General features: G+C 57.0%; 9 protein-coding genes across 9 annotated transcripts; 6 read left to right on the top strand and 3 right to left on the bottom strand.

The window, feature by feature from the left end:
- Positions 1-179: 179 nt before the first annotated feature.
- L226DRAFT_504820 (Prefoldin subunit 3) lies at positions 180-1,215 on the bottom strand. The gene is made up of 5 exons (XM_067678004.1): positions 1,094-1,215; positions 965-1,038; positions 799-910; positions 586-744; positions 180-534 (listed from the first exon to the last, which is right to left on the bottom strand). Exons 1-5 carry the CDS (start codon positions 1,157-1,159, stop codon positions 298-300), a joined length of 648 nt encoding a protein of 215 aa, XP_067537475.1. The 5' UTR covers positions 1,160-1,215; the 3' UTR covers positions 180-297.
- Positions 1,216-1,359: 144 nt separating this feature from the next.
- L226DRAFT_504818 (RNA-binding domain-containing protein) lies at positions 1,360-4,301 on the top strand. Its single transcript, XM_067678003.1, has 6 exons — positions 1,360-1,653; positions 1,713-2,180; positions 2,232-2,366; positions 2,572-2,844; positions 2,913-3,844; positions 3,906-4,301. Exons 1-6 carry the CDS (start codon positions 1,408-1,410, stop codon positions 4,201-4,203), a joined length of 2,352 nt encoding a protein of 783 aa, XP_067537474.1. The 5' UTR covers positions 1,360-1,407; the 3' UTR covers positions 4,204-4,301.
- A 58-nt stretch (positions 4,302-4,359) lies between these two features.
- On the top strand, positions 4,360-5,242 carry L226DRAFT_483122 (uncharacterized protein). Its single transcript, XM_067676994.1, has 3 exons — positions 4,360-4,461; positions 4,515-4,531; positions 4,593-5,242. The coding sequence occupies exons 1-3, from the start codon at positions 4,435-4,437 to the stop codon at positions 5,017-5,019; spliced, it is 471 nt and encodes a 156-aa protein (XP_067537473.1). The 5' UTR covers positions 4,360-4,434; the 3' UTR covers positions 5,020-5,242.
- A 431-nt stretch (positions 5,243-5,673) lies between these two features.
- On the top strand, positions 5,674-6,682 carry L226DRAFT_459825 (uncharacterized protein; the record flags this gene model as incomplete). The annotated part of the gene is made up of 3 exons (XM_067675548.1): positions 5,674-5,838; positions 6,070-6,201; positions 6,464-6,682. Coding segments are annotated over 3 exons (516 nt in total), but the record flags the coding sequence as incomplete, so codon positions are not given.
- Positions 6,683-6,983: 301 nt separating this feature from the next.
- Positions 6,984-8,451, top strand: L226DRAFT_569137 (uncharacterized protein; the record flags this gene model as incomplete). Its single annotated transcript, XM_067684259.1, has 3 exons — positions 6,984-7,263; positions 8,215-8,320; positions 8,373-8,451. 3 exons carry the CDS (start codon positions 6,984-6,986, stop codon positions 8,449-8,451), a joined length of 465 nt encoding a protein of 154 aa, XP_067537471.1.
- Positions 8,452-8,562: 111 nt separating this feature from the next.
- On the top strand, positions 8,563-10,982 carry L226DRAFT_354197 (uncharacterized protein). Its single transcript, XM_067674170.1, has 4 exons — positions 8,563-8,678; positions 8,751-9,232; positions 9,327-9,720; positions 9,937-10,982. The coding sequence occupies exons 1-4, from the start codon at positions 8,674-8,676 to the stop codon at positions 10,754-10,756; spliced, it is 1,701 nt and encodes a 566-aa protein (XP_067537470.1). The 5' UTR covers positions 8,563-8,673; the 3' UTR covers positions 10,757-10,982.
- A 1,757-nt stretch (positions 10,983-12,739) lies between these two features.
- L226DRAFT_354147 (uncharacterized protein) lies at positions 12,740-15,424 on the top strand. The gene is made up of 7 exons (XM_067674169.1): positions 12,740-12,804; positions 12,864-13,167; positions 13,218-14,016; positions 14,067-14,142; positions 14,201-14,665; positions 14,751-14,918; positions 14,972-15,424. The coding sequence occupies exons 2-7, from the start codon at positions 13,055-13,057 to the stop codon at positions 15,199-15,201; spliced, it is 1,851 nt and encodes a 616-aa protein (XP_067537469.1). The 5' UTR covers positions 12,740-12,804; positions 12,864-13,054; the 3' UTR covers positions 15,202-15,424.
- A 1,582-nt stretch (positions 15,425-17,006) lies between these two features.
- On the bottom strand, positions 17,007-20,595 carry L226DRAFT_521600 (STE-domain-containing protein; the record flags this gene model as incomplete). The annotated part of the gene is made up of 3 exons (XM_067678712.1): positions 17,007-19,425; positions 19,586-19,656; positions 19,903-20,595. The coding sequence occupies 3 exons, from the start codon at positions 20,593-20,595 to the stop codon at positions 17,007-17,009; spliced, it is 3,183 nt and encodes a 1,060-aa protein (XP_067537468.1).
- Positions 20,581-21,322, bottom strand: L226DRAFT_354134 (uncharacterized protein). Its single transcript, XM_067674168.1, has 3 exons — positions 20,853-21,322; positions 20,740-20,775; positions 20,581-20,675 (listed from the first exon to the last, which is right to left on the bottom strand). Exons 1-2 carry the CDS (start codon positions 21,118-21,120, stop codon positions 20,741-20,743), a joined length of 303 nt encoding a protein of 100 aa, XP_067537467.1. The 5' UTR covers positions 21,121-21,322; the 3' UTR covers positions 20,581-20,675; position 20,740.
- Positions 21,323-23,163: the final 1,841 nt, after the last annotated feature.

Here is a 23,163-nt window from a genome sequence, read left to right as displayed (position 1 = left end):
TCAGTGTGGTCGCTCTCCTCCGCAAGCATGGGGGGCAGGGGTATGATGGTGGTTGGAGAACAAAAGAGGATCGGCCGCGTCGCGACAATTATGCACGCGTCGAGGGTCACATGACCGTCTGTTGGCGGACCCGCATCTTGATTGACTCGCTCGTGCGGTTGAAGACTACGGTTCTCTTGCAGGTCTGCGTTCCGGCAGAATGCGTATATCAGTCCAAGCCGTAAGCTGTGTGGACAAGTGATGTATGATACAGTAAGGTACATGCTGCTATAGTGGGACTCTCAGGGGACGTTCCAGCTAGCCGACCTTCGCGGCTTCGGTCTTACCCTCTTGTGCCTCTTTCTCTCGCAGCTCCCTTCGCCGCTTGACATCCCAATTGTACACTCGGGCGGTGTTCACTTCCATGACGGTGATTTGCTCCCTGAGGAACTCAAGGTCTTCAATGACGCTCGCGAGGCTGGTTTGTGCAGCCTCGAGTTTTGATCGCAATAATGAGATCGCTGCGGGCAGCTTATACGCCAACATAACATTTGCCTAGAGGTACCATCAGTGTACCATTAGACAACTGGAACGATCGAGACGTACTCCAAGCCATAGGTAGACCGTGTCTGTGTCCTCCAACTCCGCCTCGGCATACAGCGTGTCATTCAGCTCGAAGGTAGTGGTGAGTGGCTTGCCAACGTTGGAATCATCATCCAGATCGTCGTCAAGGTCGTCCTCGTCATTTGCGGGAGACTTTCCTTCCTACGACCAAAGGGTATGAGGACACGCGCCAGAAATAGGGCATAGCGTACTCACTCGTCGTTCCTGGAGGAACTCCACCATAGACAACGTCTTCTTGATATCGGGTATCTTCTCTTCCAGTCCCCTCCTACGCTGCGCCAAGTTTTGATCCATGTAACGATACTTCCTATGGATGATTCAAGTTGTAGATCTGCAGGATGATTAAAGGCGCACGACGTACGCTAGCGCGGCCTGGAATTCCTTCAATGCATTTTCAGGGTTTGGATCAGGTCCCAAGAATTCCGCGACTTCGGCCTGGAGGACGACGCGTCAACTTCTGCATGTACGAGTGGGTTGCTTCAGGACGGACGATGAAAGGGGCTTTCGGGATGCCTCTGGGGTTGCGCTCCTGCTTCTCAGTCGAGATATTGGACATTTTGTAACTGATACGTGTTTGCTTTGCGCAGAGTACGACAAGATGAAACAGAGAACACAACGCGAGCAGAGAGCAAACGGTACTATGCAGCCCCAAGTCCAGCAGATAGACGCCAGCACGATTCACGCTCCGCTGATAGGCGCTCGAGCGCAGAGTATATCCCGCCAATTTTTCTGCCTCTTCACCTCTAACTTCGACCTCCTCATCTCCCCCTCCGAATACACTTTCAAACACCAGCGGTCAACCCTATGTCGCGCTTGATCGTGAAGAACCTTCCTGCATACCTCACGCAGGAGAGGTTGCGCAAGCACTTCGAGTCTTCGGACGGTCCCGGAGGGACGCTCACCGATGTCAAGCTCGTGCTGAAGCCAGACGGGACGTCACGGCGATTCGGCTTCATCGGGTACAAGTCTTCTCAAGAGGCTGAACGCGCGAAGAAGTGGTTCAACAGGTCATTCGTTGACTCTTCGAGAATCACCGTGGACGTCATCGACGTAAGTTTTGGTGACTATATGCGTGTCTACGCAGTGCTAACATGATAGGATCGCTCTAGGGTGCGAAGGATGCTCCTGCTCCGCGCCCCAACAAGCGGCCCAGGTTAGGCCCATCTCCTGACGAGGTCGATGGGACGTCCCATGCCTCTAGTAAGACGACGAAGAAGTCGAAGCCTTCCGGCTCGAAGAAAGGTGGGGGCAATGAGCTGGAAGACCAGTTCTTGCAGGTAATGCAACCGAGTTCCAAGAAGGGTCCTTCGTGGAAGGATGACGACCCCGCGCTCGTTGCCTCTACCCCAATTGCGGTAAGCCACAAGAAGAGCAAGAAGTCGAAGAAGGGCGGAGACAATGTCGACGCTGTAGAAGAAGGCGAGTCCACTCCTCAGCAAGAACACGAGACCTCTGTCTCCGATATGGATTGGCTGCGACATCATACAACGACCCAGCTGGATGCCGCCGGGGACGAGAAGGTCTTCGAGCAGTCGGAAGACGAGGCCATGGAAGAAGATGAGGAAGAGGATGTCAAGGTGCGTGAATTCGATGATCAGCTGCTCGCTCACGACTGAACCCTGTTCCAGGATGCATCGGAGCCGCCCGATCCGACGAAAGCGACCATATTGCAAACCGCCCGGCTATTCGTCCGCAATCTCGCCTTTTCATGTACCGAGGACGAGCTACGAGAGCTCTTTCAACCACACGGAGACATATCTCAGGTGAGTTTGCCGTTCAAGTTTTCGCGCATATAGATCGGGAGGGGTATCGTCTTCGTGATGATAAACTTGAATAGGGACATCAGACTCGTTCGCGGGGGTGCTGATCCTTTGGGAACCATTGATAGTAGAATTTATTCTGATCTTGCCATCCCCTCCCGTCTTGCTTTGCATCGTTCAGGCTGATGCTGACCAGTCATCCTCTCAGGTCCATCTTGTGGTCGACCCTAACACCAAACAGCCGAAAGGCCTGGCATACGTCTCGTTCGTGAAGCCAGAAGCGGCGTTTGCGGCGTACGATGCTTTAGATAAGACGTCGTTCCAAGGACGGCTTTTGCACATCCTTCCTGCTGTCGATCGGAAGGGCAGAGTTGAGGAGGTAGATGCTGAGGGGAAGAAGCGGTCGCTGAAGCAGGATAGGGAGGTGAAGCGGAAGGCAGCCGCGGGGAAGGAATTCAATTGGGCCATGTTGTACATGAATGTACGTCTAGTCGCGATGAATATATTTTTATTGGTACGTCGTAGTTCTGACTATGCCCTCGCGTATAGAGCGATGCGGTCGTCTCGTCAATCGCCGATCGCATGAACGTTTCAAAAGCAGACATCCTCAACCCGGAGTCTGACAATGCTGCTGTTAAGTTGGCCCTCGCGGAGACGCATGTCATTCAAGAGACGAAGACGTTCCTTGAGCAGCATGGCGTCGACCTCTCCGCTCTCGACACGTCTGGACCTCGCAGACCACCACGCTCCGACCGCATTATTCTCGTCAAGAATATTCCATACGGTACCTCCGCTGACGATGTACGCGCCCTATTTGAGGCTCACGGCGAACTCCGTCGTGTGCTCGTCCCTCCTGCAGGGACCCTCGCTGTGGTGGAATTCGTCAACCCCGACGAGGGTCGCAAGGCGTTCCGCGCCGTCGCGTATCGCCGACTAGGGAACTCCATCATCTATCTCGAGAAGGGTCCCGAGGGTATGTTCATCACCGACGAACCCATCACGGACGCGCCCGCCGCAACCTCTGAGCCAGTCACTGCTACTGCTGCCGCGCTAGTCGTCGTGCCCGACAGCGTAGCAGGCGGAACGGACGAACCGCCGCTCAGCGCGGGAACAACGCTCTTCGTCAAGAACCTCTCCTTCAGCACCACCCCGGAGAAGCTTACGCAGGTCGTGCGGCACCTACCCGAGTTCGCGTTCGCGCGGATACAGACCAAGCCCGACCCTGCGCGTCCTGGGGCGCGTCTCAGCATGGGTTACGGATTCGTCGGTTTCCGCACACCGGACGGGGCGCGTCGCGGTATGAAGAGCATGGACGGGATGGTGCTCGATGGGCACAAACTCGTCGTGAAGTGGGCTGGGCGTGGTGCCGAAGAGGGAGAGAGTGCGCAGGACAAGGAGAAGGTCAAGGCGCGGACAACGAAGATGATCGTCAAGAACGTGCCGTTCGAGGCGACGAAGAAAGATATCCGCGAACTCTTCGGGTACGTGCATGATCTCTTCCATTGCCATCCTTTTCTTTCTGCTGACACGTATGGTTCGCAGTTCGCATGCGCAGCTCAAGTCTGTCCGGCTGCCTCGCAAGTTCGACCATCGCACTCGTGGATTTGCATTCCTCGAGTTTACGACACGACACGAGGCGGAACGTGCTTATGCTACGCTCAGGCATACCCACTTCCTCGGTCGTCATCTGGTACTCGAATGGGCAGAAGAAGGCGACGTCGATGTCGACAAGCTCCGGGAGAAAGCGGGTGTAAGCTACGGCGGCGGTGCTGAGATGCCCGGGAGGAAGAGGAAGCTTGAGTTGGGAGATGGCGATGGAGAGGGCGACGACGATGTTTGATTCGTATCCTTCTGACCCTCAGAGCTTAGTGGTACTCTGTCATCCTGTACCTCGCGGATGTTTTGGATATCGTTATATGACTGTCATCAGCTGCCGTTCAATGTGTCGGGCAACTTGTCGCAGCGGGTGAGCATGAGGTCATTGGCGCTTACCGAACCCGAACGCTTCCACTGACCACCACCACCTCTACACTGTTCTCTCCCCCATTTGTCTGCGCATACCGAGCTCAGCATGTTCAAGGCATTTACACGATCTATTGTGAGTGTTGCGCCTCCATTTGCTGCCAAGGCCGAGGTCATAACGCGTCTCAGCCCGAAATCTCCATATTGTATGTCGCGATCTCGACGCTCTGCTCCGAGTCGCAATGAGCTCAAACGGATCTTGTCTAGCCACAATCCTTCTTCGCCCGCATCCAAGAGTGCATTGAACTTGCTTCGCTCTGCTGCCTCCGGGCCATACCCGCCCACGAAGCCGTCAGCGCCCCCTCTAAAGTTCGACCTTGAGGTCATCGAGAACACACCGCCAACCGCGGACCAGCTGCGGACTATTCTATCTTATTTGCCCTCCAAATCGCCGACTGGTCCGAGCGGAGCACAACAAACGCCCTCTCCGGACGTTTTGCTCTCCGCACATCCTACGGTGGATACTCGTCCGACGAGTGCGGATGGCGTGGTCAAGCTCGCGTCTCAGAACCCCAACGCGCTCAAGTGGCCCATCGTCGTGGACTGGCACAATGGCAAGGCAGCCGTCGGAGATCTGGAGGGAGTCAAGGGCCTGTTGGAGGAGCTGAGGAAGAAGAGGGACGGGGAGGCATAAGCCAGAGCAGTGAGCTGCATATCGACGAAGGTCCGTCCTCTTTGAGTCGCCGACGCCGCCGTCAAGTATGCTCGAGCCACGGGCATTGACGGTCTGATGGGACCCTGTCGCATGACAGCATGTATCATTAGGCTGTACAGTACGTGTTTTTCGCCACTTCTATTACGACCAAGTGGCGTTCTCCCTACACTCGATATGGACACGGATCTGCAACGCACCCGGCCATATGCATTGCATCGCGCTCGGCTGGATTGTACCTGCCTCGCTCCATGCTATGCCGAGAACATGTTTGCGATGAGATCAGGGCACGGCTTGGAAAGACTATTTGCATTTGCTTCGCCCGTCATAAGACAATGGGCGCCGGTACGACTTCTGAGGCCTGAGGTCTACCCCCCACAAAGATTAGTTCTGGGAGCAGTGGCACATCGTCGAGCCTGTCATGTCGGACACTCAGTTTATCTCTCCGGTTACGGTAGGGGAAATGCTTGATGCAGCCTTGTGAGTATTTTGCTCGACCTGCTGGGACGTTCACTTATTATCCATTGTCCGTAGCATGCCCCAAGGATACTATGTAGAGGTGGCTTGCATAGGTATGTGTCCTCGCTGTACTATACAAGCAGTGCACGCTGAATCAAGCTTCGTCGTTTCCCAGGGCTTATTGTCTACGAACATTTGCTCACCTTGGAGGACGAACGCCGCGTAATATGGGCCAGACCATGGTCTATCCCCACGATTCTGTTCTTACTGAACCGCTACCTTCTTCTACTGTTTGGATTGTCATTATTATTGTGGGGCTTCATCACTTGGGAAACAGATTCGGTAGGTATTACTGGCGTGTTAGCCCTACCTACGACTCAGCCCGCCTCACTGAGTATCATACAATCCAGCTAACGGAACTTGCCTTCGTAGATGTAAGCCAATACCTCCAGATCACTGGCTACCAGTATATGGTCACTGAATACCGCTGAAGCTGTCGTCTCCCGGGAGTACTCCAAATCGTAACGCCATTGGCCATGATCATTGTGAACACAGGTTCGTGCCAATGCAAAGATTATCTTCCTCATTGCTGATTGTACCCTCGTAGTTTTCATGGCGTTGCGCACACACACCATCAATAACTACAGGTGGTTCTGGACCATCCTTCTGATCCTACTGGGATGCGTTGACATACCTCCCAACATTGTGAGCCTGCACCGCTCCTTCTCTTTGACAGACTCGGATGAATGACGTACATTCACAGGTCATCCTGGTGCAGGGTAAATATGTAGCGATCCGCCCGACTGGTCTACCATTCTGGGGCTGCGCAGAGGCATCATACGAACCTGACAGACTGGACAAACCGGTGTGGAAAAGGTCAGTGGATACGCGTCTTCGTATGCTCATTGCGGCTGACAAGCTCTGTCTGTAGAGGTATTTGATGCCCTTCGAGCGATGAACTGCGGAGAGTACTGATCGGTGCAACACTCCAGTCATGATTGCGGTCTCGATTGCCAGTTTTATTGGCAGCGTCATCGTCGTGGTCATCACGTGGTATCGTACTGCAGGGCTGGTGCTCGCCAGCAGGAAAGTGAACATGCGAAGATCGCTAGGCTATTATCTACTTCGTGATGGTTCGCCATCTATCTTCTTCGTCGTAGTTTCATTTCACTCTACTGACGCATAGACCACCAGGGACGACTTATTTTCTGTGAGCAGCATGATTGATTGTCCTTTGGGCCGCTTCACCTATCGACGACAACGTGTTTAGAACAAGCATTACCTTGAATGCGATCATAATCTACATAGAACTGAAGGTGTGCAACCCGACTGGCAGAATGTGTTACATAAGCTCATCCCGTCCGCCAGCGGGCTATCGCGCTGGGCTTGATATCCGTCACGTCAGTTGTTCCGACTTATCCTTATCCTTGCCTTCCGCTTACTTAGACACACGCGCTCCAACTTATAACAGTATTCAATCCATCCTCATGTCGCGTTTCATCCTCAACCTACGTACGGTCCCGATAGATCCCTCACACACGCTTCCGACGGTCAGCTGGAATCCAGCCTCGGAGTCAACGCGGATGACGGAGCTCCGTTTCGCTGCGTCTGCATTCGACAATCTCGGTGCGCCCCTGGATGTCGAGGGCGCGAACGACAGCGAACACGAGCATGGGTACCTCGAGGTTGAAGAGGAGGATGACGAGGGCACGTCGCATGGGCCCGGGGTTGTGGGTGAGTACCACGCTGTTCCGGAGGAGGAGGACGGTGTGTAGCCGGCGGGAGAAGGGTGTTGAGTGTGGCCGGTATGTGTTACGAACTGGGAACGAGGCGTGGTTCCGCATCGTCATATGTATATAGATGCGCTGATATGTGTTCATGCACCAGTGGACGGCCAATGGTCCATCCCCGCCATCCGCCGACGTTGTCCCATGATGGGAAATCGGACGTCGAGTGGGAAGAAAGACAAAGCGGGGCGCACCCGACGCACTGGGCTGTGTAGCGTGCCTTGGACCCAATCCAGCGGGCGGGCTACCAGGGCTGACCACTTCACGGCATTCATCGGGAAACACGCATGATTCCCCGTATCGTGTGCACAGACGTGTCCCTATGTGGGCTGGTGCGCATTGAACCTACCGCTCCGCAGGTGAGTGACATTCCTTATGGTACGACTCCCCAGAGTGTGTACATGCAAGTCCCAACGGCGGCGTGTGCATGCTCCGGGGTGACATCGTGTACACGATGGGTGCGCCGCCATGGACAGTGTTCGTATGTGAGTTTGTTGTCAGCCCTAGAGCCTGGGACCTTGTGGGAGACGCCCGCAGCTGGGTTCTGGCAGAAAACAGACATAGATGGATTTGCACGTGGTGTAAGAAGCTTTTTGTTCTATCAGGCTCTTCTACATCCCCGGCTCGTCGCAGCAAAGCCGATGCCGCAGCGCGATGTTCATGACGGATGCTGATGGTATGCCGGTAAGTGGTATGTGCCACGACACCATCGCAGTGATAGAGTTGCTGAGATCCTCACTGCAGGCCATTATGTGGGATATAAGGCTCACCTCAGCACGCTGAGGGTATATAGGCCATCCGGAGTAACCCCCCCACAGCCAGTATCGAACACACACCCTGCCTTCTAGTGGAGGGCACGCTGCGGAATGGTGGCGTATCCAACGAATGAGGGAGCCTTTTCGTCGTCCCTATTCAATACACTCCTGCCTAGAGCTCCCATGTAGGGCAGATTCCCTCGGCACTGTGCGCACGGAGACGCCGAAGATTCCCATGGCCCTCCTGGTGTCTAAAGGATTGCCATACCGGCATCCCAAAGGGTATGTTTTCCCGGCGCAGATGGGATAGAATATACACTAATGGCTCCGAAAGAGCAGTCGGCGCACACCTAGGTGCACGCCTCGGGTTGTCGGTGGTGCACAGATTCTCTCGCGGTGGCCCGTTCTGGTGATTGGGGCCCTCCCGTCCCTTTAAGCCTCCCACCTACCTGAGACGGCCCAATTTTTGTCTCCCTCAATCCTCCCCCTGCTTGGCCGACACCGCCCTGACGGCCGTGCCAAATCCTCTACTTCCTTGGCGACTGTCTCGTCGCAGAGTGTTATACGGTGAAGCATTGAGAGGCTGGGTCGCTTGCTCGCAGAGCGTAGTGCTTATTCTTATTTAACGGGTTGATATGAGGTACGTCACTTTCGACGATACTCAAGCGGCGTCAGTATGTTGACATGCAGGGAAACTCCGCGACAAATCAAGACGTCCTGTATCCCGTCTAGCATGGATGTCGCTGCTCATTTCTCCGCCAATCCTCCCCTTTCTGCTTCCTTTGGCAGTCACACTCGCAGACCCTGTCAACATCACTGTCGACGACACATCATCTTCCCTAGTCTATTCTCCTGCGTCCTCTTGGCACGCGTCAACCGTCCCTTGTTCCACCTGTCTGGCCCCCAATACCTCCATTGCATTCAAAGGAACGTGGCACGACGGAACACATATCATCCCTACCGTGGATTCGGACGATGTTCCCGATAGCTCAGCGGTCAGGTCGAAAGGTCACGGCAAAGGGAAGGACAATGATGATGACGATAGCGGGAGTGGTAGCGACGAGGATGGGGACGAGAGTTCAAGCTCAAGCAGTACTACCACCCCTACCGCCAATCCTTTCTTCATCCCGAACTTTGACAGCGATGACGCCGGGTTCAAAGACCAGCTGGTCTCTGCCCAGTTCAATTTCACCGGTAAGTCGAGCACACTTGTTGGTCACGGGTTGTGCGAAGAGGCGCTTTGACCTCGGATTGGTTGCTGGGAGTCCGCTCATGATGATTGGACTAGGGTCTGCTGTCTACGTCTACGCTCTAATCCCGCTCGGAGCCGCTAAGGCGAATTCGACGCCGACGTTCATGAATCTCACATTCATGGTAGACTCGCACCCCGCTGGGACATACCAACATACCGGAACGGATTCTGCAGCCGGATTCCTCCCTTCACAGCTGGTGTTCGGGCAGACCGGATTAACGGAAGCGCCCCATTCGTTGACGGTGCAGGTCGGCCCGGATTCTGTTCTGCTCTTGGATTACGTCGTCTACACTCAGGGTAGCCTCGCTGAAGCGGGGAGCGGGTCGAATTCAACATCTGTTTCGAGCTCAAGCAGTGCCCCTGGATCGCAGAAAACGAGTTCAGGTACTGGGAGCTCAGCGCCAAGCGTTGGTCCCGGGACTACCAAGTTGTGCGTATAATTCCCGCTTGTATTTCGGGAAGCTGCCATTCACTCACGTACCGAATTATCCTATTCGCTGGACCACCGGGAAATCTCACTGATTCTTGATTCGCTCCTGCGTTATGTATACCTCCACTCGCACTCGTCCCCCCTTCTCTCCTGATATCCGCCCTCCACCACGTCGGTGTCGCTTTGACTTCCTCCCGCCTCCATCATGTCCTCCAGGTCTTCAACTCAGTCGAAAACGCACAACATCGCGACCTTCGCTGGCGCGGTTGGTGGCAGCGTCGGTCTCCTAGCCGTCCTCGCCCTCTCCCTGGCCATCAGCATCTACCGGCGGCGATTACGCGCTGAGCGTCGGGACCGACGCTACCGACGCTCTCAAAATCGTTCAGACCCCGAGTTCGACAGCGAGTCCTTCCACACTGATGGCTCCGAGGATAGTCCGCCCATGCAGGGCCCAGCCCCGTTCGTGCCGCGCTACTTCCCTGGGACCGTTGTTCCAGCGCCGCCACCGCCGTACAGTCCACCAGATGCGACGATAGCGCTGCTCTCCTCCACCTCCCCCGTACCATGGGCACCCCCGCGGACACCAGCACCTGGAGAGGACACGTCGTATGCTGACCGGCCACCTCCCACACCTCCGCCATTACCCGAGGACGGTATGGACGACTACTTCGCACCACCATCATTTCCGGCCGCGATCTCCTCCCCTATACCCGCGATCCTCGCTGGTTACTCGCCAGTACCAACCACGTCGGCACCGGTGAGCATGTCCCCGGTACCCCTCCATCCGAATGGTTCCGGATCGAGAGGAGTGTACGCGACGGACCAACACCCTCCACGCTCACGAGCGAATTCGGACGCACAATCGGAGCGGAGCGGCTACTCTGACCGACCACCATCATTCGCCTCACAAGCACCACCCTTGATACCCTTCTCGCAGCAAGATAGGGGCGGACGTGTAGATGGGGAAGGGGAGCAGTCCCGACAGCGGACATCTGATGAGGACCGTGCATCTGTACGGTCTGCGCGGTCGCGGTGATGCATCGTCCATACGCTACTGGCTCGTACTAATGGTGAGTGCCCGTTTGTGCCTACGTTCCCTCCTTGCTGCGAAGGGAGCGGGCGCGGTCCACGCTGCTCGTGTAGCCGCGTGCGACCCGCCCTTGACTCGGTCCATCGCCGACGTCCGACTGCGCCCACGTTCGGCGTGACGCAAGGGGGCAGGAAGGTGGCGTGGGCGCATTTACCCCTCCGTCGGACAGAGCTTCCCACCGTTGGCGCGCTGCCTTCCCAGTGGCAGACTCTGCGCCTCCCGGGCGTCGCACGCGCCTTCCCACATTGTACCCGGTGCCGTTCTGCGGTCACACGAGTGGGGTTCCCAGTCCCTGGTTGCTCACATACTGTCCGGGCGGAGCTGGCTAACCATGTGATCTTCTTTGTGTTCTTGGTTCGCAGATTGACACCGACATCGACCTCTACGACTCAAGATGCAATGCGGTTTACGGCCAACGATACGCGATGTGCGACATTGGAAAGTCGGCGCTCCACGTTTGGGATACGATGCGCACATCTTCGCCGATACCCGTTACTTCAAGTTCGTCTCTGCGTCGTGTTCATGTCGGGCTCACACGCATACTCCACCTAGCACAGAATGTATCTTATTAGATCTAGCATTGCAGCACTCAACGACTCTTGATTAGCATCGCATGTATATGTATAACATATGTCCGTGACACACACGGGTGGGGTATGGTGGGGTATGTAGGACTACAAATGGGATGACCGACGTAACCGCATGCCCGAGTGCACTTCCATGTATTGCTAGGGAAGATGGTGGGTAATAACTTCCGTCAGCTGGTTCTCATCTGTGGGATCGAAGGTGGTGGTGAGGAGTCCGATGGCTAAGGCTGTGGATACTTTGCACTACACTCATCCGGTACCTGTCCAAACGCGGGGTTCTGGTGTATCGATGCACCAAATGCCAGAGAGTCGGTCCCGAAGCGCATCAAGTGAGAGCGGGGGGAGGGCGGGCTCTTTGAAAATTTGTCCCCTACTACGTGTTATGCTCCAACTTTTATGGTGCACACTGCGAATGTCGAAGGTATTACATGAGGGGTACCGCTTTCCCCCGGGTCAGTCGGGGAGACCGATGGCCCGAGAGAGTCCACTCAACTGGCGACAGTCAGCCATCACTACATCACCAGACATGTTTGGTCATCTGAAGGAGTACCAGGCTTCCAAGCGTTGCAATCTGTCAACATGTCACATGGGTGGGGAGATTCCGAAGAGCAGATAGGTGGTGGATCTTACAATTAGGCGCGTTCGGCGGAAGTTGGGCGAATTGCCCGCTGACATCGACATTCAATAGCTTCAAAGCGCACGCTGTAAAATTGAATATGAAGCTTTCTGTGTGCGGGGAGGACAGGAGGTCTTCTCCATATCCGACCAATCGGGTTGCGGTGAGTACGAATGCGGATAATCCTTGGGTCTTGTCCGGAATGTCGCGTAAAACATCCGGGATGGCATTCAAAAGCAAAAGACTGAGGAAATTAATCTCATTGCTTGCCGAGCCCCTGGAACATCCTGATTTCAATAGCGGACTGAATCATCCACATGTTCCACGGGCCGACATCGCCGGATTGCCTCTGGATAGTGGAGGTCTACATTGCTCTCACCTTACCCCAGCAATTATCATATACCACAGATGTATCAAAGAAGTTTACGCACCAGTATATGAACATGACAAACTTGCAACAGTACCGTTGAGTCCAAGGCGCACGGCGGACTCGCGCCGCGCGGTACTTGGAAGGATCAGAGAGGACATAAACCCGTTGTTATCACCTCATTTTTGGGATTAAAAAGGTACAAATGAAATGAGTATACGTAAAATGGAGGGGAGTCTTGCCGTTGGGCAGAGTGCAGGTATGGAACTACATGATAAGCGCCCAGCGTTCAGTAGCCTCATGGGCGCAGCGTAACGGCGTCTACTCCCGGTGGCCCCGGCGCTTGTCAAGCTTGTCCACAATCGCTGACGACGTTCAGCACAATCCAGAAGGAGTCCCTTCCTCGTTGATTCTTCGCGTTCAGGTGGTTCTTGTCACTTTAGATCGCAAAGCTGAAACTCACACCACCAAGCAATAAAGTAGATTTCGAGCCCTACAATCAAGGCAACACCCCGACGGACAATACCACTACTGCGTCATTCTGAGTCAGAGATCGTCCACGAATCGCGGCGTCTTCTTGTTTTGTAATCAACACGTTAAAACAGAGCTGAGGCAACCATCTTCCGGCACTGCGGTTTTCAGCGCGGTCGAAGGTCGTGTGCAGATCGTACAACATGGCTCTGAAGCGCTACACAAACAGCGTCGATGGCACTATACCGGTGCCCGCACTCCTCTACGACGACGAGGTTCTTCTCATCTCGCAAGACAGCGTGGGGATATACGACGGGTATGTTAATGCGAGTACGATCATAGAGTAGCATTGCTGACTCGTCGCAGCCCGCAGAAAGCTCCGCACCATCAGTCCGGAACAATTCATGCGACAACCCACCGGTTGTTCTACATCGACAATGCACACTCGTTTTCTAGGTCTTTCTCGCTGGACCTATCCCACATTGCCCGCACAGAGTATTACGCCGGTCTCTTCACCAGCTCTCCGAAGGTCACTCTGTACCTGGGTGACCCACCTCCTAGACCCACTACCACGATTGTGGCAGAATCAGCGGATCCAAGTCCGGCAAGCCCAGCACCGTTGAACCAGGTCGAGTTCTGGGAGTGTGAAGTATGCAGTAATCGAAATCCTATCGGCATCACATCCTCGGCTGCCCTTGTTTGTTCACTTTGCGGCGTTCCTCGGGCATCCATGAAGGCACCGATCAACATTTCATCCAAGTCGACAGGAGGGACATACTCGCTGTCGAAGTCCCTTCCTTCATCCTCCCTCAATCTTGGAAAGCTCAGTCTGGCGGGTTCCCCAGCTCCATCACCTCCAGTACCTGAAGTCCGTGCCCCACCTGCAACGGAGGAGATCGCCTGTAGTGCATGTACATTCTTGAACAACCCTCTGCTTCAACAATGCGAGATTTGCGGCACGCCGTTACCTCGCAAACCTCCGGTGCAACCGCGTCTATCCGCAAAATCGGCCCCAGCATCGCGTTCTGCCACACCTGCGCTGGATTCGGACTCCGAAGATGACGACAGTCCAGAGAAGCGCATGATCAGGCTCAGTTTCCGGAAGGGTGGCGATAAACCATTCTATAACGTCCTCCGGAGAAGCCTCTTAGGGAAGGCGTGGGAGGTACGCTCAACTCGATAGCGTGACATTTCAGCGGCTGAGTCCGTCTACAGAGCAAGGTGGTGGCTGCAGCCGTAGAGCCACCATCTACATCTACGTCATCTCGCCCTCTTGGTCGTTCCGGAATCAGTACGTACTCAATCGCCGCGCTGTACTGGCATCTATTGACAATTCATCATACTGTCAGACGGTATTCTGCGCTCAGTGGAAACCACCGCAGCGACATCGCAATCCAATATGGAGGACGCCCTTGCGGACCTTGAGGCGCTCATGGTCAAGTGGAAGGATATGGTCAAGCTCGCACAGGATCTGAACGAGCGGCTGACCGCAGCCTCAACGCCTGCCCCTGGTACGTCGCTCGTGCCTGGAGCACCGCCCGGCGGGGCGACTACGTTCTCGAGCCAGGCCGTGGAACCGGAAGAGGCGACCTTCATCCGCTCGTCCCTTGCGCAGCTCGGCTTACAGATGGTGAACGCCCCTTTGACGCAAGACATGGTCCGTGATGAGCGCAAGTGGTACGAAGAGCTAGCGAAGGAGCTGGCAAGAGTCCTGGAGGGCACAGGCGGGAAGGGCGGTGAGGGCATGATGCGCAAGCGAGGGATCGTTGCGCTCGACGAGGTCTGGGGCGGCTGGAATCGCGCCCGTGGTGTTGGTGCGTATCTCGTCATCCAGAACCGGGCTTGCTTCTCTTCTCCTGAAGTCCGGGGAACAACATTCTAACATCTTCGTTTCCCCAGCGCTGATCCCTCCGGCGACATTCCTCCAAGTGCTGCCCCACCTGCCGAGCTTCACACTTCCGCCTATCCGCATGAGAACGTTCGCGGCGTCCGGACTCTCAGTGCTCCACACTCCCCCATACGGGAGCGCAACGTTTGCTTCAAGACTCGTGAGCATGATTACCTTAGGTGCGTCTCTCTTAACCAGCGCATCCATTCCATCGACTCACGCCTGCCTGCAGTGGGTCCTAAGACGACGGTCGAAGTCGCTCAAGAAGAGGATCTCCCGATTGGCCTCACGGAAGAAATGGTCCACGAGGTCGAGATGGAGGGCGAGATCTGCAGGGACGACGGCGGGTCTGGCTTATCCATCTTTTCTTCCCCGGGCGCGCCCGGAGCGGCGAGTGAGGGCGGTGAAGTGCGCTGGTGGGTCAACATATTCCGGGGTTATGTCTGGGACGGCCAGGAGTAGCCTTCTCCCGGCACCAGGCCGTGGGGTGGTTCTCAGGTGGTTTCCAGCGTCCCGCCGCGATGCGCCCACAACTCGGCGTCGGGGAGCGACCCTACCTACCGTCATCAACTCTGGGTTCACGAGCGTCCGGATCCCGGGTCGTTGATCCTGTGGGTCCATTCAGCAGCCATTGAGCGTACCGGATACAGAGTAGTCAACCAGCCTCGAAGGCGCTATCGGGCCTCCACCTGCGGTCCAATCTCAATAAGTTCCGAGACTCTGTCGGGAGCGCACTCCTCCTCCGCCCTCCACTATGCTCCATTTGGTGCCGCTCACTGCAGGCGCTGCACTAGCGTCGAGCCACGAGCCCATCCCTCTCCATTTCAACCAATCCTCATCGACATCGATAGACCTTCCTCTCTACGCGCGCTCCGATGGATCCGACCCACCGCCACCACTTCAACGGACTAGCAGAATCCTAGAACGTAGACCAAGTAAAGCCTTGTTGTATTTCTAAATGTATGTGAATCCGGATGGTCGTACGTGGATGACTGCATGGACTGCACGACGACGGGAAGTAAGTTGTACGAAGCTCCACCACACCGCGGTTGCGGCGTGCCGTCTCCGCGGAGGCGGGACATCTTGACGTCGCCCAGCGCCGCATGATGGCGGTGGTCCTCGGTCTGAAATGGGCGCGTACCGCAATGGCTTGTTTCCGACGATCCCGGCGATAGTGCACTCCTCATCGCTCTCTCCGGATTCCCAAATTCTAACGTGCTTTGACTCGGCTGATTTGGTATGGACCCCCGGGGGGCTCGCTCACCATAAGGAGAATCCATTCGACTCGAGATTCGAAATTCGGAATCAGATCTGAGGGACATCCGAGGACAACGCCCATGTGTGTGCAGCAACGAAAAGCATCATAAACATTCGCATTCGTGACAAGAAATTACGGGGCCGCCGGCCAAGAATTACGTAGATGGCAGTAAGGGTTGAGACCGCGATTACGAGAGGGCTAGGTAGGGATAGCGCAGGCTGATTAGGCATTGGGACGAACACAGACACAGCAGGAAGGATCATGACGCGGACAACGGACAGAGGCGGCGGAGGCCCCGGAGGCAGTATGGTACGCTAGCTATATCGAGACACAGAGAGGAATATACAAACGTGATAGAGCTGAGGAGATTGCAAGTAAGTAAGAAGTAAGAGTAAGACGCGACTCTAGCGCGATAATTAGGCGAATACGTAGGTAAGTTGTTGCAGTAGCGAAGCAACGGTGGCCATGGAGAGTCAACGCACGCCCGTGCCGTAACAGCATCTCGGCCTCGAGCGGCGGACATCGGCCGTTTCGAAGGGTGAACGTGGTTGTAAACGTGAAGGGGAACGTGCACGTCCCGGCATGTGGGCCAGGGCGTGGACGAGCGATGACGAATTGAATGGAGATGGGAAAAGAGATGATAGATATCGAGTTGCAGAGAGGACGTTAACGATAGCAAGCACTAGTGTGGGCGATGGACGAGCGAAACCAGAACCAGAACGGCGTGTCATTTTGATACAGCAGAGGAAAGTCCACGGTGTGGTGGAAGTGGGTGGAACATGTTGGCGAGGAGAGAAAACAGTGCCGATTGCATTAGATTGATATAAGCTTCCGTGCGTGTTCAATGGCGCGGTCGTTGGTGTGCCGATATGTTGTCGTCGTGTGGGGAAGGTGGTATTAGCGGCGATTGCTCTATGATATGTTGCACTTCATGTCGAGGCTTAACGATCCGTTTCCTGAAGGTAGAGAGTCGAAATTCAAAGCTCCGAAAGGACGAGGGGATCGGAAATCAAAGAGAGTGGTGTGGGTGAGGGAAATATCCAGTCGCCATCTGCTGGCCGCCAGCATATTGCGCCTCCATGCCGACGTACAACCCCTGCACATCCTGGACCATCGACGCTACGGGCTGCTGGATGTCCATCTCGTAGGACTCCGCGCCAGTAGCAGCGGTGGCAGTCGCGTACTGCATCTGCATCGGCGAGTCCGTGCGGACCGGACCACTATACCCATACGCGTCGACCATCATGCCCGCTGAGCTGGAGCGCGCATGCTGCGGTCTCTGGTGCTGCTGGGGATGTGCTTGCTGCGTCGCGTCGTATCCGAGGGGGACAGTGTACGCCATCGGGCTGCTCTGCGCCGAGTGCGGATGGTGGTGTCCGGGGACCGCGTAAGGGTGGTAGGACCTCGGGGAGTGCGTACCCTGCCCGCTCTCAGACAACGCAGCGGAGTACGGCCGCCGGATGCTCTCGCCATAGCGCACGACGCTCGGGGTTGCGCTCCTGTGCCGGCGGATCGGGCCGGCTCCCTGCTGCTGGCTGTGGGCCTGGGCGGCGACGACCTCGGGTGGGTAGAGCGACGAGTGGTCGAACGTGAGCTTGTGGCTCGGGGCTGAGATCGACGTCACGTACTCGCCCATCGTGCCCGGGTGCGTGTGGTACGACGCGTCGAGGCGCTGCTGGTGCTGTAGGGCGAGCCCGGTGCTGGTCTGGAACCCGGACGCGACAGAGCCGGCAGGCGAGGGATGTTGCGAGCCGTCGGCGACCGTTGCCCACTGCGCTTCGGGAGAATTGCTTGTGGTCGCGTTCATGTACGGGCTCGTCTCGGGCGACGCGCGGAGGACCTGTTGCTGCTGCGTGGGGTCGGTGTACTGGACGGCGGCCGCGGAGGGGTCATAGTACATCTCCTGTTGCGGTTGCTGAGGCTGAGGCTGCTGTTGCACTTGCTCCGATGTCTCGGCAGCAGCGACGGCGGCCATAGACGGGTTAACCGCGCCAGTGGTCGTAACGAGGCCCTCCTCGTCTCCCTGGACCTCGTGCACCTGCCCCTGCACCTCGACCTCGCACATCCGAACGCTTGTGATGCCCTTGACCCCAGGGAGGTACCTCAGCTGCGCGTCCACATCGTCCGCGTCTCCCAGACTCTCAAGCTCGTCAATCATCAGCTCCTCCTCGGGCTCCTGCTCGCCCTCGGGCGTAACCATACCCGACGCCGCTGCAGCGGCACGCCGGTCGTGCGTGCGCACGTGCTGCGCGAGGTTGTCCGAGCGCGAGAAGCGCTTCTGGCACCGCTCGCACTGGAAGGGCCGTTCGAGCGTGTGCGTGCGCAAGTGCCGCTTGAGATGCTCCATCCGCTTGAACATCCGCCCGCACGAGAACAGCGGGCAGACGAACGCCTTCGTCCGGGGGGCTCCGGGACCGCCTGCGAGCATGTCCACGCCTGCCGTCCACCCGGCCACGTCGCCAGAGTATGGGTCGGTGTCCGAGCGCACGGGCATGTGCGGCTGTTGCTGCTGCTGTTGCTGCTGAGAGTAGTCGAGCATGGGGTACGTATGGCGCTGCTCGATGTGCGGGCGCCCGCCCATCTGTTGGGGGAACTGCTGGGGCGGTTGTGGCTGCTGCGTCTGCGATGGCTGGAACGCCATCGCAACGGGGAGCTGACCCGCAGCCACATCGTAAACGCTCGCCTGCGTGCCCGAGCTGCCTGCCACGCCAGGTCCGGAAAGACCGCTCACGCCAAGCCCGTTCAAGTACGAGAGCTTGCCTTGCGCGGCGGACGCGGGGCCCGAGGAGAGGGCCTCCAACGCGCGGCGCTGGCGCTCCTTCTGGGTCGCAACGAGATCCGGGTTGCTCTGCCCGCCAAAGTCACCGCGAGCCTGCGCGTTGAACAAGTCCTCCGCGCTCAGCCGAAGGATCTCTCGCCCAAAGCGGTCGAGGTGTGGCTCGCGGAACGCCGCGGCGCCGTACAGACCGCCGAATGCTGCCCCGCCGATGCCCATTTCGAGCGCGGTGGGAGACCTGCGCGCCTTGGGAACCTTCTTCCGCCGCTGCTTGTAGGTCGGGGAGCCCTCGAAGAGCGAGAACATGGAGAAGAACGGCGAGTGCGTGTTCCGCGGCTTCTTCTTCCCGGTCGACGAGCCTTCTTCCGCCGCATCATCGGTCTCAGACGCAGAATGCTCCGCTTCCGATGCCGACTGTGAGTCTTCGCCAGAGTGTTCGTCCGCGTGCCGGACAGCGGCCTCGAGCTCGCCCTCGCCTTCGCGGTGGCCTTGGGCCTTTGAGAACTGCTCGTACAGGGAGCGCTTGGGATCGTACGTGAACGAGAGCGCGGGCTCGCCGGTGACGATGGTCGTCGGCTCGAGGCCCATCTTTTCCCGCTTGAGATCACGCTCGAGCGCATCCAGGAAGAGCCGGTCATGAGGGACGGAGAACCTGCGATGGGGTCGGAGGCACGGCATCAGTACACCGGTACGCGCGGAGGAATGAAAGCTTGCGAGATAGCACGAGGGGATAGGCAGGTGCAGCGACGATCGATGGGGCTATACGTGGAAAACAGAATACCCCCGCGTGATCTAGCAACAGCGATACTCACCAGTAGAAGACCTTTTGCTTCTTCTGCGTGCGGATGCATTGGTACTTGAACAGCAGATCAAGGAATGGCGACTGGAGGTGGGGCAGTCAGCAACTGGGGATCAGAGCGCACTTGAGCGCGAATCCGCGCGATCGGACTCCCAGAGACGCTCATGCGATTCTCAATCAGAGCCAGCGCACCAATCACATCTGGACATCCAATAATTTGGACGGTCCACGACATGCCAGGTCATGGTTCGGAAGTCCGAGGGAGAGGGGATGGGGATGGGGGAGGGGAGGGGAGGGAAGGGGTAGCTCGTAATTCAAACTGTAACTCACCTTGGGCTCCTCCAGACACGCGTCAACGCCGGGCTTGAGGTTCCTGAGGTCACTGAACACACCCTCCTCGAACTTCTTCATGTTGCGCACAGGCCGACCGAACGCCTCGAAGCGGAAGACGAGCGCGCGGACGATGTCGGTGCCCGTGATGTGGTAGAGGCCGCCCCATAGCACACAGGAGACGTACTCGGAGTTGGGGAGCAGGAAGCGGTTCAGAGCAGGGTGTGGGCTGTGAGGGTGTCCCGCGGGGACAGTGGACGGGTCCGGGCCTGCGTACCCGTTGTCGGGATTCCATCGAGAAGGCGCGGTTGCGAGGAAGAATTTGAGACGGTCGAGGTGCGCGAGAAGCTCTCGTTCCTGCAGGGTCAAGGGCCGGCTCAAGCCGCCGTACGGCCCGGGGTTGTCGGTGAGAGCATCCGCGATGGATTTCTCCTGGGGCTCGATGTCGACGTTCTGGCCGTCCTGGGGAATCGGAGGGTACGTTGTCGACGATCGCGACGGGTGTGCCGTCTGTTCTTCGGGCTCGTGTTCGTGGGGTGCGGGAGCGGCAGTCTGGATCTGCAGGGAGTGCGTGGGTGCGTAGCGCGACTGTTGAAGGTAGGAGTTGTCGTAGAGGGATGCGGGAGCGTAAGAACGTGATGGATATGCATCCGGAGTAGCGAAGTGAGGATGTTGGGAGAGAACACCTTCCATTATACGGGGATTACGGTGGTGACGGGATCGAAGAGATACAAGATAGCGTATACGTGCGCCTGCAAGTCGTTAGCCTATAACTGCGGGGACAAAAGAGGGGAGGTCAACAATGCAATGGTTCGGCTGGGGAGACTGGCACCATACATTATTGGGTGGGTGCAGGCGGGAGAATATAGCGAACTGGGAGATGGGGCGGGATAGGAGGTAAGAGCGGGCTAGGATACGAGATAGGATACGTTACGAGAGAATGAACTTGCCTGGACGCGTGTTGAATGTAGCAGGAGGAGACGTGAGCGTGAGGGCGGCGATTACGAGGGTGTATAGGGAAGCCGGAGTAGAGATTACAGCACACACTCTTCTGAGCGCGGCTCTAGGAACTGTTATAGGACGCCGGGCGTGCGGCGGGAGGACTAGCAGCGAGACAAGGGAGGAGGCGGAGGGGGAACTGAAAACGAAGGAGGCGATTAAAAGCAGAGTGGCAGGTACGACCGGAGCGCCTTCACGGGCGATTGCTGAATCTGCCATCAGCGACTACTTTTGGCTGCCCATTTCCCGGCCATCTGGCATCTGGATTCTGGGAGTTTTCCAGCTGCCCGAAAGGTCCCCAAAGAGCGAGGCAGAGCGTGCATTTCGTCCCTTGAATTGCAGCAAGCCATCACCGCACAGCCCTCCCCTGCCTCCTGCCCCCCATCAGCCACCCTCCACCCCATCGGACAATCCTTCAACCAACCCCGGAAGCGCGAAGGTGAACGCGATCCCGGACATGCTGCCTTGGACGTCGACGCCATAGTTTTCCATCGAGACCTTCCACCGCCCCTTGCCGTTGGCAGACTGCGTGGTCCCACTCCTTCCGAGTCCGAGCCCGAGCCCGTGGGCCGCAGCCGCTAGACGTGTCCCGTCGCCCGCTGGCAGATCGCACAGATCGCCCAGATGCCATCCAACAATTGTCTCCCTTCCTCCCGTTCCTGCCGCCCCATCATCACCGCGACAAACTCCATCATCACTTCCTCACAGCCCTCCCACAACAGGCCGCCCGCCACGCGACCTGTCGACAGCCACGCGCCCTCCATGGACGCAGCCCCGAGTCTAGTGCGCATCTCCGCATCTCGCTATCGTCACTGCCAGTCTTCCCGCCCTCCGAATCCTGTCTGCATTCCTCCCCCCGGTGCCCCTCGCGATCGCCGCAGAATGGACATGGTACATTTGACCCCGACGGAGATAGCGAGAGTGTCTCTGACAGGCGCGTACGGTCCTTTACCCTCCTCCTCCTGAACCGGCAGACCCCTCACCTCATCACGCCCCGGCGCCCTTCGCGACCGCTCCATCGGTTCTTGGCAGCCCTCTGAATATCCACTGCCAGTGCACACCCGAACGACGACCATCGACGCATGGCACAGCGTCCTCGGTACGCACACAACGATGCCTGCAAGCAGCTCGCGTGGCCATAGCGATGCGCCTCCACCCCTCAGGGCACCCCGCCTCCCGATCTTTCAGAATCTGCGGCCCGAAGCCCACGCCGGACATGGCGGACGATCACCGTCTATAACCGACAGCGTATGGGGGCAGCTCGGTCGCCGTGCCACACGGTCACCCGATTGTTATCGTTGGACTAGCACTCTGTTGTAAGCAAGCAGTCCACGACAATACCAATCATAGTCGCCTTGGATTTCAAATGCACCTGCGCCATGAACTATGGCTAAACCCACTCCGACGACGAGGCGGTGAGGGCGGTGAACCACCCGCCCGTCGAGCGCCTCAAAAGCCTCTCCGTTCGGTTAGTCCGTAACTTTGATTCAAGTTCTGCTCAACATGGACAAGCTCAAGGACGTACACTACATTACCTTCTTGGTTTCAAGCATTCACGCTCGCCTCCTTTCAGCCAGGTGGCTGAACATACATCTGAGGTGTCAGGGTAACTACATGGTCACTAAGTTAATGAGTAACCTCTTGTCTTTTCGACAGTTCATGGGCGGCGGAGTAACGCAAACTCTTCAGTGCGAGATCAATGATGTGCACCAGAATAAATGACATTGCTGAACAACGCGCCGGGGAAGTTACGTGTACAAGCCTCAAGGCCGACGCAGCTACGACGCAACGTCGCAAAGCACTCGGCCCAACGTGAAGTTCTGCACCAATGACTAGTCGTACCGTCTCGACATCCTCCCACTCTACCCCTAGCTATGTTTAACATACTTTTCTAACCCCACGTTCCCCCTACACACATACATCCTTTGTAGAGTCCTGTCTACCATCGGGGCGCGGGGGCAACAAGTGACGACTCCAGACAAACCTGTTGATCCGGTATTTTGTGAAGGATCCCCTGAGTAATGCCCTCCATGCGAGTTCGGCACTTCCCCCTCGGCAGGGCGATCGAACCCGCATAACATCTTTCAATGTATTCGGGCAGTCAGTCGGAGCGAAAGAACGTATGCACGCACCTCGATATTGCACGCTCAGAGATCTAACGCAAAAACGCAAACCTTCGCGTGCCCACCTTGCAATCGATCCTCGGAAAGCCAAGCATTGGCTTCTTCCTCAGTATTCCTCGCGAAATGAGGTTCTTCGCCT

Source organism: Lentinus tigrinus, assembly GCF_003813185.1.
Source record: "Lentinus tigrinus ALCF2SS1-7 unplaced genomic scaffold L226scaffold_7, whole genome shotgun sequence".
In the NCBI taxonomy this organism is placed as follows: domain Eukaryota; kingdom Fungi; phylum Basidiomycota; class Agaricomycetes; order Polyporales; family Polyporaceae; genus Lentinus; species Lentinus tigrinus.
This window is presented reverse-complemented; position numbering and strand designations above follow the sequence as displayed.

What these genes read in the sequence shown, in the direction of transcription:
- L226DRAFT_354147 (XM_067674169.1), top strand. Translation starts at nt 13,055, where the DNA reads ATGGCTCTGAAGCGCTACACAAACAGCGTCGATGGCACTATACCGGTG. An exon ending in AGCGTGGGGATATACGACGG is followed by an intron (nt 13,168 to 13,217) that starts GTATGTTAATGC and finishes GACTCGTCGCAG; the next exon opens with CCCGCAGAAAGCTCCGCACC. An exon ending in TCTTGGTCGTTCCGGAATCA is followed by an intron (nt 14,143 to 14,200) that starts GTACGTACTCAA and finishes TCATACTGTCAG; the next exon opens with ACGGTATTCTGCGCTCAGTG.
- L226DRAFT_504818 (XM_067678003.1), top strand. Translation starts at nt 1,408, where the DNA reads ATGTCGCGCTTGATCGTGAAGAACCTTCCTGCATACCTCACGCAGGAG. An exon ending in TCACCGTGGACGTCATCGAC is followed by an intron (nt 1,654 to 1,712) that starts GTAAGTTTTGGT and finishes GGATCGCTCTAG; the next exon opens with GGTGCGAAGGATGCTCCTGC. An exon ending in GGGCCATGTTGTACATGAAT is followed by an intron (nt 2,845 to 2,912) that starts GTACGTCTAGTC and finishes CCTCGCGTATAG; the next exon opens with AGCGATGCGGTCGTCTCGTC.
- L226DRAFT_354134 (XM_067674168.1), bottom strand. Translation starts at nt 21,120, where the DNA reads ATGGCAGATTCAGCAATCGCCCGTGAAGGCGCTCCGGTCGTACCTGCC. An exon ending in TACATTCAACACGCGTCCAG is followed by an intron (nt 20,776 to 20,852) that starts GCAAGTTCATTC and finishes CCCATCTCCCAG; the next exon opens with TTCGCTATATTCTCCCGCCT.
- L226DRAFT_354197 (XM_067674170.1), top strand. An exon ending in TGCCCAGTTCAATTTCACCG is followed by an intron (nt 9,233 to 9,326) that starts GTAAGTCGAGCA and finishes TGATTGGACTAG; the next exon opens with GGTCTGCTGTCTACGTCTAC. An exon ending in GGTCCCGGGACTACCAAGTT is followed by an intron (nt 9,721 to 9,936) that starts GTGCGTATAATT and finishes CATGTCCTCCAG; the next exon opens with GTCTTCAACTCAGTCGAAAA.
- L226DRAFT_504820 (XM_067678004.1), bottom strand. Translation starts at nt 1,159, where the DNA reads ATGTCCAATATCTCGACTGAGAAGCAGGAGCGCAACCCCAGAGGCATC. An exon ending in AGTTCCTCCAGGAACGACGA is followed by an intron (nt 745 to 798) that starts GTGAGTACGCTA and finishes CTTTGGTCGTAG; the next exon opens with GAAGGAAAGTCTCCCGCAAA. An exon ending in CGGTCTACCTATGGCTTGGA is followed by an intron (nt 535 to 585) that starts GTACGTCTCGAT and finishes TGGTACCTCTAG; the next exon opens with GCAAATGTTATGTTGGCGTA.
- L226DRAFT_483122 (XM_067676994.1), top strand. Translation starts at nt 4,435, where the DNA reads ATGTTCAAGGCATTTACACGATCTATT.